Source organism: Buteo buteo, chromosome 13 (genome assembly GCF_964188355.1).
Source record: "Buteo buteo chromosome 13, bButBut1.hap1.1, whole genome shotgun sequence".
Lineage (NCBI taxonomy): Eukaryota > Metazoa > Chordata > Aves > Accipitriformes > Accipitridae > Buteo > Buteo buteo.
In genome coordinates, this window is record NC_134183.1 from 32997915 (window position 1) to 33011442 (window position 13528).

Sequence of the window (13528 nt, forward strand, 5' to 3'; positions counted from 1 at the left end):
AACCTCCTGTGCACAACAAAACTGGTAGTGGGAGCACCATGTTTTCAATTCCCTTCGGCAGTTCACACTTCGGTTATACACTGCAGTGCATTACTGTTTTATCTCAGTTATAGGTCTTAGCTATTACATACTTCAACAGTTCTTGATTCTTTAGTTTCTATCCCTGAATTGAAGTGCAGAGTATCGTTCAGTGCTGGTTACCTACCATGAGAATGAGCACGCTGTAGGTTGCTGGGGACTGCTGTCTGCTAGGTGACAAAAGTTGACTCCTTTTTCTGTAAACTACATATCCTCAAATCAATGCTGTAGTAACCTAGGCAAAAGCATATTTGGATTAAAAATGTAACAGCTTACACAACAAAACTCAGACAGCATGTAACTGGCAGGTGACATTTATAGAAAAGAAGTTTCGTTTAGTCAATTCCACACTTAAAAAACTCAGAGGAAGACTGTAGGCCACTTTGTGGTACTTTTACTTCAGCATTGCCTATTTAGCCATTCCAAGAGTCTTTCTTACTTAGCAACTGTCTGTCCCCTCTCTCCTTCTCTTGCAAGAAAAAAAGCATGTTTAAAGTGAAATTAAGCAGACCACAAGACATGTAGACAGAATAGAAAAGGTAAAGAAATAACCTCTGCTTGTGCCAGTGGGCCTGTAAATTGGTGCCTGTGTTACCACCCTCACATATTAGAAATAATCTGTACTAATCATATAAAGAACAAAACCTGCCTAAGGAACTGAACATGCAGAAACCCACCAGATCTCGCTGTCACCTCACCTTCGGACATAGACTCAGCTTCCCTGTATTTGTAGAATCATAGAAAAAATTAAGTTGGAATGACTTTTGAAGCTCACCTAGTCTGACCCCCTGTTCAAAGGAAAGCCAACCTAAAAGTTGGATCAAGTGGTTCAGGGCTTTGTCCAGCTGAATGCTGAAAACTTCTAAGGACAGTGTTTCCAGTCCTCTGGGCGACCCGCTCCAGTATGCAACCATTCCTCACTGTAAGGAATTTTTTCCTTACGTCCCTTTGAAATTTCCCTTGCTGCAACTTACAGCCATTGTTTCTTCCTTCTGCACCTCTGAGAAGAATCTGGCTCCGTCTTCTCTGTAACACTCCTTTACTTAGTGGAAGACTGCAACTAAATTCCTCCTCAGCCTTCTCCTCCCCAAGCTGAACAAACCCAGCTCTTCTAGCCTATCTTTACGTCAGGTGCTTCCATACCCTAATCATACTGATGGGCCCCCACTGGGAGACATTTTTCAATCTCTCTCTTGTACTAAGGGGCTCCCAAAATGAAGACAGTACTCCAGATGCAAACTCATGAGTGCCAAACAGAGGGACTAAACATTTCCCTCTTCCTAAAAAAACCACAATACACAGCCTTCATCACTATGAGGGCACACTCTTCAATCTGCTGTTCACCGGGATTCTGCAAATTTCCTGGAGTGCACTGTATCCCATTTGCCAGGATACTGAAGGTGTTACACTGTATCAGCCCCTTCTGTATCACAGCATTATGCCTACAAAGACATATTCAAACTGAAAAGTAAAAATGAGAAAAATGTGTTCATCTCAGCAGTTTAGAATTACTGCGCTGAATTGAAACGCAGCAGGATAACTTGGAGTCTGAATTTGTGATGGGGGGGCATGTCTTAGATCCTGCTACCTTAATACAGCATCCTTAGAGACATCAAAAGAACAGTTTTACAGGCAGAAGTCCATTTAACTGCAGGCTGAACCAGGTGAAGACATCTTGCATAGACAGGACTAGTTGTCAGCAGTTTAACAATTTTCCACGTGGCTACATGATCACTAGTACTAACAGTGGAGCAGCATGTGGTTGGATGGGCTTAATTTGATCACAGAACACCACGAGTTTTTCTCTTGCAGCTCTGTGGCTCCTTTCCCCTAAGTAGTCTCTGAAGTACACTAAAGGCTGCTCATACAAGCAGAGAGCTGGTTTTTGGAGGGTTTGGAAGCACATTGGGACACACAGCAATTTAAAACACAATCAGCTTCCAACTAAGTGAGCAGGTATGTTACATTAGAAGTGGAAATGAAGAATATCTTGCCACAGAAAATGGTGTTGGGAGAGCATTTTTACAGGAAAATTTGTCCAGCACCACACGTTTGACATTCATGTGCTTTCAGACACCACCACAAGAAGCTCTAGTTACTATTAGCAGTGACTTCATATCTGATTAATAGAACTAAATGAGTGTCATGGTTTAACCCCAGCCAGCAACTAAGCACCACGCAGCTGCTCACTCACTTCCCCCCCACCCAGTGCAACTGGGGAGAGAATCGGAAGGAAAAAGGTAAAACTCATGGGTTGAGATAAGAATAGTTTAATAGAACAGAAAGGAAGAAAGTAATAATGAGGATAATAACAATAATAAAATGACAATAATAATAAAAGGATTGGATTATACAAAACAAGTGATGCACAGTGCAGTTGCTCACCACTTGCCAACTCATGCCCAGTTAGCTCCTGAGCAGCAATCCACAACCCCAGGCTACCTCCCCCCAGTTTATATACTGGGCATGACGTCACATGGTATGGAATATCCCTTTGGCCACTTTGGGTCAGCTGTCCTGGCTGTGTCCCCTCCCAACTTCTTGTGCCCCTCCAGCCTTCTTGCTGGCTGGGCATGAGAAGCTGAAAAATCCTTGACTTAGTATAAACATTACCTAACAACAACTGAAAACATCAGTGTTATCAACATTTGTCTCATACTGAATCCAAGACATAACACTATACCAGTTACTAGAAAGAAAATTAACTCTATCCCAGCTGAAACCAGGACAATGAGTTACATGGTTTCTTTCCCTGGTTTGAAACTACCTGGGATGGAAGAAATAGCAATACAAGAAAACGATGGCTGAGGACAGCACAAAATCTTATGTGCACTCATCTGTTCCTGCCTGATATAGTGTATTAATTATATTTAGATTGTATTACCTAGAACTTAGTAGCTATTCCCATAGCACTTTCCATCTTAAGATTCAAGTGACTTGAACATTAAAAACCTAAACTTCAATACCCTTGGGAAACAAGGAAGCATTCTCATCTCTAACAAATGAGGGAGAAGCTGAGGCACAGGAAAGCTGAATTACTTGATGTGTGATGTAGAAAATAAGAAAGACCTCCAGGGGTGACACAATCAGCTTTTTGGGGGGTTAGGTTTTTGTTTCCCCCCTGCCCCCCACCATGTACCACTGATGGCAGTGGTGACTACCAGGAGAAAACCAGTCACAGATCCCAGCTTGACTGGACTGCACATTTCCTTATCCATTTATTACACATGTACTGGTAGTAGTGGATATGCACCACATGTCAGGAAGGCATTAGATAATGCCTTCCATGAAAACAGTAATAGGCCCATACTTTGCACATCAGTATAATTTTCTGCTTGGGCTCTCTTTCTTTTTATATAAATATAACCCAGATAACTAACAACAGAAATCCAACTCATCATTTTACAGATAAGGAACAGTATAATTGGTTAAAGGTTCAAATATTGATAGGAAACTCAGTAATTTTGTTTGCTCAAGCTCAGACAGTTATTGACCTAATTCTGAAAAATACTGAACAAGCAACAGCTCCTATAATAGCAAATGGGAGCTGCCACCTTTCTTCAATTCAGATTCTTGTTGCCTCAAATGACTTTTCAAAAACTGAAGCAGATCAAGGACCTTATCCAGCATATGACTATCTAAATTAATCTCAGTGGGCATTTGTGAGGATCTAGACCATGGTTAATGGGTATTTTTGAAAACTCAGGCCTTGATGGCATATTATATGCCATGTCCCCATGTACAGTAATTTACTTCACATGCAAATTGCCTACTAATATAATTACAGCACTAGTGACATCTTACTGCTGCTCTCAAAGAGGCAGAGCTGAAAACAGACAGTGCATCCCTTCACTTCTGCATCACGTGTTCAATTTCCAACCAAGCTGAAAGAGCTAGAATCAGCTTGGGAGCACTTTGATAAATCACTTCCTTGTCTCATCCTAGGATTCTGCAAACAGCTAGGTCTTCCAAGCTAAGAAAAGTGAAAGAAAATCCATTTGTTGATTTATGTTTCTTTAAAACATGGGGAGGTAAAACCTGAATTCTAAAAATGGGACTATGAAGATAATAATAAAACACATATTCTATGTGGATTAAACTTCATAACTGCTTTAGGGACACTAAAACAGAGTAAGCAAAGCTCTTTAAAACTAAAGCAGTGGTTCACTTTGAATACTGAATTTAGATGCTAAGTTACTACAGATATTTCAGGCCTTCACTTGGGATAAATCTCTGTTTTACCTGTGCAAAGCCTAAAACACTGGCTGTGATGCTTCACTCAGTTTTGTTGTTTAGAATGGCAATGTTTCATTGCTCTGGGCTTTTATGAAAGCAAGCTAATTATTATTTCAGCTCCACTAATGAGCCAAAGATTGAACGTACTGTAGAGTTTTTAAAATTGTTTTGTGAGCAAAAGGAGGGGAAAAAAATAATTTATTTCTCCAGCTCTATTCATTACTTCAGCCTTCATATGAGATACTACAGAATAGTACCAAGACAGAAGAAAGAACCTCACTTTCCACAACACTTAGCTACTAACCTGGTACCAAGGTTCCAAATAATTTCCATAAGGAATATTGATATTTTGCCATAAACTGCTGTCTTCAAAATGTACCGTGTGATCTCCGACAGTCAGTTCAGATCAGGAAACTGGGCTTATAAATCCCTATCTCAGAAAGGCAGCTGTGGTTTAGGACAATTTTGTCTTTTTGTCCCTCTCCTTCTGCAAACTTTCTAAAGATAGCAGTATTTATTTTCAAGTTTATTAAAACATAGTTATTGTGAAAAATTTCAGTTTTGATAAACCAATACTTTTTGGCTGAAACCTGTTTCACTCATCAATTCTCCAATCAGCTACATAAATAAAGTATTTCCATATTGAGATAAGAAATGGAGATAGATCCTCATTTGAATAAATTTGTGTAAGTTAAAGGGCAGATATTGGAAACTTGTGGTTTGGGGGTTTAATGCAAGTATTAGAAGAACTAAACCCAGGCCTAGTTAGTTTCCTATGAACCTGAGAATGCAGTAGCACTGGTAGAACTGATTAACCATCTTCCATTAAAAAAAACCACTTTTATGATGCACTATTTAGTTATTACTGCGCAGAAGAAATAAGAACGCAAAATCTGAATTTCCATAAAAGCATCACTTCCAGTAAAACTATTGAGTTTTAGTTTTGTGAGGAAAATAGGAATGTTTCTAAAAAAGGTTTCAAAACATACAGAAGCTACTTCTGTGGAGAAAATAGTTGTACTTACAAACAATATTTCTCTAGCCAATGGCATAACTAGTGGGTTAAAAACTCATCTAGGTGAACAAGTAGATAGTTCATGGGCTCTCATTCATTGTAAGAAGCAAAGCAATTTGTTATTTATTTCATTTGCCTTCAAAGCCCAATTCAACACAATATTAAGTTGTCTGTAACAGATACTGATGGAAACAGATGAGAAATGTCACCAGATCTTGGACAGCAACCTAACGTGCAAAATTATATAGCGTGAATCACAATTGGAAATGACTGAATTGCTGAAATAGGAGTAAAAACCTCATCCCTCTCCTATGTGTAGAATTTAGCTCTGGAATTGATGAATTCAGGACCTGTATCTGCCCGCTTACTTTGAAAGCACAGGTAGCCTGTCATCCTTGGACCAGGTGAATTTCTAGTCCCCTTGCCTTTAGTGGTATGCAAAGAATTAAAGAGAAGAAGCTTGGAAGAGAATTATAAAAACCTGAATTCACTCCAGCACTTCAGAGAATACAGGCCATGTGGAGCTGGAGATCCTCAGTAATTGGTATGGAATAATGTATATGTGCCAGCAGATCAGTCATATTGTCCTATGTTACTCTGGATACAAAGCTGAGTCTTTAAAAACAGTCTAGGATTTCACATCTACTTTAAGGATAATGACAACAAATTAATTACAATGATGTTCATTCAGTCTCAGCACACTTGTAAATAACTTTCCTTTTAGATAGACAGAAAACCAGAACTCTTTCCAGTCTTCACAGTCATAGTAATACAGTAAATTAGATGACAGAAAGGATTACACTGCACTTTATGAGATTATTTTACAGACCAGCTTTGCTGCAACCTCCTCCATTTTCTGTGCATCATCAACCTGGAGCAAGCACTTCTCACTGGACTCAGACTTGTCTATGTGACAAAGCACTTCCTTGTAGTAAATTAAAATATCTATATCAGCCTAGACTGACAAATGATAAAAAGTACTAACAGAGTAGTCACTCCTGGATAACCATTACGATCTGATTGTTTAGGCAAACTGATTAAGATTTTTCTTCATTTTCCCTATATTTTCATTATTTTCCACGCATCCTGTTTATACTCAAACAATTAGATGTGGTAAATAAAATGGTAAATATTTCCTGTTAAATACAGTTTGAAGTGTTTTTCTCCTGTGCCTAAAGCATGGCTGAAACTGTCTGCACCTTAATACAGTTACTTTTGCTCTGGGATAAAAATGGAATGCTAGCCTTGTTATTGCAACAACGAACTGGAGCTAGAGGGGAGCACCAGGAGTCCGTTGAGCTGGGCAGAATGGAAAGATGCTGGGGGCCTTGCGGGTGTGAGCAGGGTGACCCTAGATACAAAATGCAAAAAAGACTGATTTTAGAAATAGAGCCATTGCCACTGGTGGCGGTCCCCCACTGAAAATGAGATTCATGCCAGGTGACTTTAGTGTATACTGTACAAACATAGACAGCAATCAGCTTCAGCCTCACAATCTTAAAAACAAAGGAGATTTTGACATAGATTTTAATGAGGATACAATCTCATGACAGTAACATGAGTTTTCTTATTCATTTCAGCTGAGCAAAAAATCACCATCATTTCAGTATTCAGTACACCACTTTTTTCAATGCAATACTGTGGTCTCAAACAAAGCTAGTTAAATAAAGCCAGAACAGTCCCATATCTACCAGCAACTAAAATAAAGGCTGAAAGAATGTCTCTTGCCTAGCTAATAACAGAGGACTTGAAAGGATAGTGAAGAAAAAGAGAGCGCTAAAGAATTAAATCATAAACAAAATGAGTAATTTAAATACAAGTAAGCATTGAAGCCTTGTACCTGCACCGCTAGATACTAGTCCACAAAACTCCACTGATCTGAGAATTGAAACAATGAGCCTGTGTAACTGTGGAAGGAAGTAGCCTATTTCTGCTTCTCACCACAAGATAACATCTACAACTGGTGACAAAAGGCCGCTCCTTGCTTGGGTAAACAAGGAAGGTCTGAGCAGCAGGTACGCTGGAACTCGGCTCATGTTCAACACAGTAAATAATGAAACAAGGCTTCCTACTGTGCTCCATCATTCCCAAGATAGAGGAAACAAGGGCTTCTTATTGGGAGATAATTGAATTGCTATCAGTTCTAAAAAGGGGGAAGGACAGACTTCCATTAGATGCTTTGTTAACGTATCAGTTCTCTTACTCATAGCATTGAGTTCCATTGTGAAATTCCAAACACATAGTTACTAGTGCCACATCCGTTTGGTATCTTCAATGATAAGTAAACACTTCTTACCTCCATCATTTGGCAACTTGGTTTTCACACACAACACTTTTTTTTTATTATCACCAGCTCCATCTGGTGGATATTCTGCAGCACGTATTTTCTTGAAGAATAGCATTTTCTAATACAGTTTTGCTTATCCTCCCTTTAGAAATATAAGCATTAAAATGTCTAATATTTAATTCTTTTTACATGATATTAGCATGTGGGAAAGGTCAAATATGCTGAAATGTCCATCTTGAGTCGCAATTCATTGTCCAGGAGAGGTTTAAAAACCTCTCTGTAAGAAAAGGAGTTTAATTGGCCAGTGCCCTTTCCTAAACCATAATGCACTGGTATTGTACACAATCATGTTGGCTCTGATTGTGAAAATTGCTTTTCAAGTGAGAAATATAAATAAAATACATAAAATAAATTTGGACCAGTTAGTAATAATGGCAACTGTAACAGAAAAGACCTAGAAATGTGCATGTGCAATACATTTCGATGGAAGAACAAGAACACAATATGAGGTATGAGTTAGCAGCAAGATAAAAGTAAACATAAGGTGTAGAACAGGTTTAGAAGTAAAGGAACTGAAAACCAGATGTATTCCTGGCCCTGGCCCTGATTTTCTATGGGACCATGCGCAAGTCACCCCCTATCTTTAATACCTTGGTTTCTCTTTCTGAACAAAAGCAGCAATCATATAAACCTATGCAAAGACTCTTTAATTCCCTGATATTTGTAAAATCATTTGGAGTCCTTAGACAGATGTAAGTATGATTATTGTCTGCAAAGTGCTTGAGCAAACAATCCCTACATTTTACAAGAACATTCTCAACTGTATTGACAAGCCCCCAGTTCTTCAAGGTAACGAGTTCAAAATTTTGCAAGATGTTCAAAGTACTTTGCCAGCATTAATGAAACTTACCCAAAGAGAAAGAAAGGGAAACCGCAGCTGAACTTTCAAGGGTGTTCATTTAAAAGGGTCAGCTACACAAACCAAACATCTCATTTCAGAGTTCACACATCACCAGAAGTAAGAAAAACAAGGGAGGAGAAATACAAATACAATAGCATTGATCCCCCTTCTCTGCCTATAACTCTAGCACTTAAAGGTCTCTTTATTTCAGTTAAATTTACCAATCACAGATGATGCAGTCAGGAAACACAGCTCTCTAATCTAGCCCACATCAGTGAGCAATGAATCAGCATCTCCTAGATGGTCTTGTCTGGCAGAGCTTAGCACTTCTCAACGATTGTTGGTCCCTATTTATTCACATTGCTTAACTCACTGAGTCCTTTGACATTCCAGTGAGATTTAGCATTATGCTGGATGTTTTCTGATTGTAGTGTTTTACCTTCTTGTTGACAGATATTTGTTAAGAAAAGCAATGTGCATCAAAGTAGTGAAACCTAATTAAATCGAGGCAGGTTTTAAGAAGCCAATTAGGAGAAAACTACATTGCTCTCATCTGCCTACCAAGCACCGGATAAAAATGTAACTGTGCTTTTTGTTGACAATCTGCGTAGAAGAATAGGGCAAGCCTGTAAGGTTTTTATTGATTTCCTGGGGATTGCCAACAGGAGTTGCTGTAATGCTCATGCTAGAGAAAGACAATACCATGCACTCTCACTCACAGACTGTCAGGAGCACCTCATCCCTTTTACCTGTTGATTATGACATTAGCATCAGTTCACGCTCAATGGTGAGCGTGCAATCATTAGAAACAAAAAGCTTCTGGGCAGCTACAGATCATTACTCCAGCAGCAATATCTAGACATAACAGCCACCAGCCTGCCATGCCCTTTTACGGTGAGAGGCAAATGAAAGTTAGCTGTGGCTGACCCATTACTCAGGTCTCTGATCAGAAGCAATTATACAGAGAATTCATACCTTTACCAGCTCCTTCAATTACAGGTTCTCTGTTTCTGCTAGGAACATTTATCATAGTAATACATTCCAGCTAACCAACTCATGTCACACTGATCTCCAGAGATCTGACAGATGATGGGGAGTTTTCTTTGCTGCTTCCTAAATTTCAACAAGTGACATTGATAAGGGGATATATAATGAATGAGTTGAGGACTTCTCTTTTTTCTTCTTTCATAGTCAATCTCCTAACATTTGTGTAGTTGGGATCACAATAGTTAGCCACCTCTCTCTCCTGACTATAAAGTCTCAGTGACACCAATAAAGACAAAAACTGCTCCAAAACACACATGCTAGAGTCAAATGAGCAAAGCGAGACAATAAAAAACTACAATCCCATCTGACCTTGCAGTAATAGGATCACATCAAGATTAGTCTATGTCATAGATTAAGCCCACTGAAGTAAACTAATCTTTCTGCAGTCAGCTAAGACTATATGTTTACTCACTAAGCTGGGAAAAACTCAGGAGTGTAAAATGTGTATCTGCTGGAACAGGCCATCTACACTGCAGCTACGTGAATGTTTAGCGCACTTACTGCTGCACCACTGACCTTAAGGTGATGGCTTCAGAAAGGAAAAGCTCTCTAAACTATACTGTGTGACTGATGAAAAAAAACATATTCAAGTCAGTGGAGCACTGTTATATTAAAAATCTCTTACAGACTCCACTAATTCACATTTGGGCAGTCAACTCTTTGTCTGAGCAAAGCTGTGCAGACGGCTTCCAGAAGAGAGGAATTCTGCACATCAGCACAAAGATGCCTTGCAGGCAGTGGGACAGCCTTCCTTTGGCTGGCAGAGAAATATTCCATTCAGACTACAAGGAACAGGAAGCTCTGAGCTGTGGCAGCTCTGAGAAGGAACAGCATAACCACTGTGCTTCTCTGCCCATGAATACAGCAGCTGGTGACACTGCTTAACTGCAAATGTACTAGCCCTCTTCTGTCCTGCCATCAGTCCCTTTGCACAGCGATCACCAGAGCACCACACTACAAAATGGGTTTTTGTTCCCTGCTGAGTACCATCAAACTACTACTTGCCCAATCAGTAAGAGGAAAGGCATTTGTCCATCTGCACCTGGGGAATAAGGTACATCTGGGGTCATTTTCTTCCTCACAGGAAGTTCCTTTCTAGTACATATATCACACTTCTTCTCTAGAAAATATATTTACCAGTCTCCACATCTTTAGGAGCTGTCTATTCTGCCATCTCAGTCCAGGCTGCTCACAAACAATCCTTTTGTAATTTCCTTTTCTCTTTCACCTCTATTAATTTAAATGTATTCCAGGATCTCTGTTTTGAATTTTCATCAAAATATCAACATCTGAATGAAACAGGGGGACTGGGAGAATTAACACAGAAATAAAACATGTTTTAGCAGTGTTTCCTTACATGCCTTTCATTTTCTAATCATGGCAACAATCACAGCCCAGTGTCTCCAGATAACAATGCTAACAGTTGTACCTGTGAAAACACAGTATCCAAGATGCTGAGCTGACATCAAAGATACTGTTTTACTGAAGGCATAGTATAAGTGGCACCAAAACCAGGTTGTGCAAACCTCTAGATAGTCACCATTGCAGAAGCACCAGAACAGCAAGGTCCCTGCATGGGAAAGCAACCTGTCTCTGCGTCACCATCATACTACTGCTGCCTAACTTACCAAGCTGGTCTATTTTGATACTCGTTTTTTAAAGAGCTCCTAGCTTAATAGAGATAAAAGTGCAAAATTTAAGATGAACATACCCACTTAGTGTTTGCAAACACATATATATACACACATATATCCAAGTCAATATATTATTCCTGCTTGTCTACCCAAAGAAGGTCTCCCCACATGTCCTCAAGAAAGTTCATCTTCATGTGCTACAGGACAACAGAAGTGCAATGAAATGAAATCTTCAAGAAATATTTTATGAGTAGATAGTGTCTTGAGAGCAAATTCATAAATAATGAAGTCCAAGACTAATTTGACAGAAGATGAAGAAAACTTCTTGACTACCAGAAGAAATTTTAGTTCACTAAGACCTACTGTGTTTTGTGCTATGCAATAGAACATGTTGCTTTTTTTCTTAGCAATTACTACATCTTTCTGGACCCAATCCTACACACCTTACAGGTGTTGAATTCTCCACATAAAATTTACCATAGTTCAGAAACAAAAGCAGTGCATATTTTAGGACTTAGGAGAGAGTTAAGCATAGATTGGCTTTATGCCAGCCCTCAGCAGTGTAGGCTGAATTCCACCTTAATGAAGTCAATATGAACTAGGCTTTTCCAGGATCTGCAGGATTGGGCCTACTGTTAAATTAGAAAACTGTTGTTACATTGTTTCACTGCAGCCAAGTAATTCTCAGCATACACACATTTTAATCAGAACTTCGACATTTGCTTTAGTAAGGAGTAAGCAGACACAACAGGAATCAACCAAAAGGACAAAATAATGCAATTACCACATGGTTGCATACCTGTGATGTAAATCCAGTCAAATGATTCCATTTAGCCCTTTGCATGTGCAGGCATTAATCACCTCTTTGTTCTGCGTTTGTACAGTATCTAGCTCAATAGGGTCCGCGCCTTTGCTTTCTGGGATCATACCAAAAATAATTAAAACAGTACCACCACATGCTTAAAGTTTTTGTTTTTAATCAAATCCATTGGGAAAGTATACATTACCTTCTCACTATCCACTACTCTCACAAGATTCTGCTAAAACTATTAGTATTAAAATGAGAAAACACATTCAAAGCAGTAATATTTTAGCATCCATTAACAGGATTATTATCCCCTAATAAAATTCAGGAAAATGAACACCAAAGGCCTATTTTATCAGGACACATCTAGTTGTAACTGTGAATAAAAAAAAAATCCCAAACTGAACAAGGAAGAAACATGGTGATATGGCAACTTGAACCATTAGTACTTTAAAGATGAAAACTTGGCCTCAGCTTGATGTGAAAGGTTTTTAATTAGTTGTGATGGAAGTCTGACAACTGGCTTGAAATAGGAACAAGACTGAAAGCAACCATTTGTAGCTTTGAACACATACATATGCAATTACTCCTGATGACTATATCCCTGATTGACTCCATTTGCAGACACTTATCCTGACGATGAGTGACTCTTGCTTCCTTAGCTTAACCCACATTTTATCCAAGATGTCCTTGCAAGATGGATTCTTGGAAGAACTACGTTTGCCCACAACTTACTTTTGAACTTCTAATTTCCAAACTTGTGCAGTCTGTTGATATCATTCAAATTGGTATTACTAGCAGAAAACTATATATCAAGCAAGATTTCTGCAGCAAAATTAACAAGAGCTTTCAAGTAGAAAGGCACTTTGAAGAATTTCCCATTGACAGCCCTGAAACCGGTAGACTGTAAAGAGAATGTCTGAGCTGTGTGTTTATACACACATGGTTGCATAAATAGCCAGCAGCACAGTGAGTCCTTACAAACTAAAACACATATAACCATGATAGACCTAGGTTTTACCGCTGCCATCAAGCTCTCTTTGGTTTGGCGGATAAATAGGGAGTTGCGACATCCATCTTCACTACTGGTGCTGTGCACTGATTCAGTCCTGCAAACTCCTAAGCTCTCATCTCAGTAACAATGAGGTGTAGGCAGTTTCTCACCTGAGCCACTCAAGGCCTGGCTGGTGACTAAGCCCACTGTCAAGCTGTATTTCAGCAGCCACATAATCAATGCAGATACAAGGAAAGCTACTGTATTGATCTAATTTGATTTTCTGTTGTGTGTTTCTCTCAAAATAAGTGTGACCATATTAGATTCCAGTGTGGCTGGTAAAGTGACATGAACTGCAAATGCTCAGAAATCTATCCCTTTGCTTCAGGTCAAGGGGGACTGAAGAGATAATCATGACAGTGCAACAAAAATAACACCAATCTTGCTTATAGCATCAGCCATTTTTCATTCATCGTCTATTTCTTTTACTGTTCTATGTATCAGCAATGTTTTCTTCTGCAAGTATAATGC

The 13528-nt window shown here is 39.1% G+C and overlaps 1 protein-coding gene across 1 annotated transcript in view; it reads right to left on the reverse strand.

Moving 5' to 3' along the window:
* TRPM1 (transient receptor potential cation channel subfamily M member 1) overlaps nucleotides 1-12233 on the reverse strand; it is a 108407-nt gene extending 96174 nt beyond the window's left edge. The window contains exons 1-2 of the mRNA XM_075045443.1: nucleotides 11998-12233; nucleotides 206-313 (exon numbers count right to left, since the gene is read on the reverse strand). Coding sequence (XP_074901544.1) covers nucleotides 206-208 — 3 coding nt within the window. The 5' untranslated portion in view covers nucleotides 209-313; nucleotides 11998-12233. The remainder of the gene's footprint in view (nucleotides 1-205; nucleotides 314-11997) is intronic.
* Between the last annotated feature and the right edge of the window lie 1295 nt (nucleotides 12234-13528).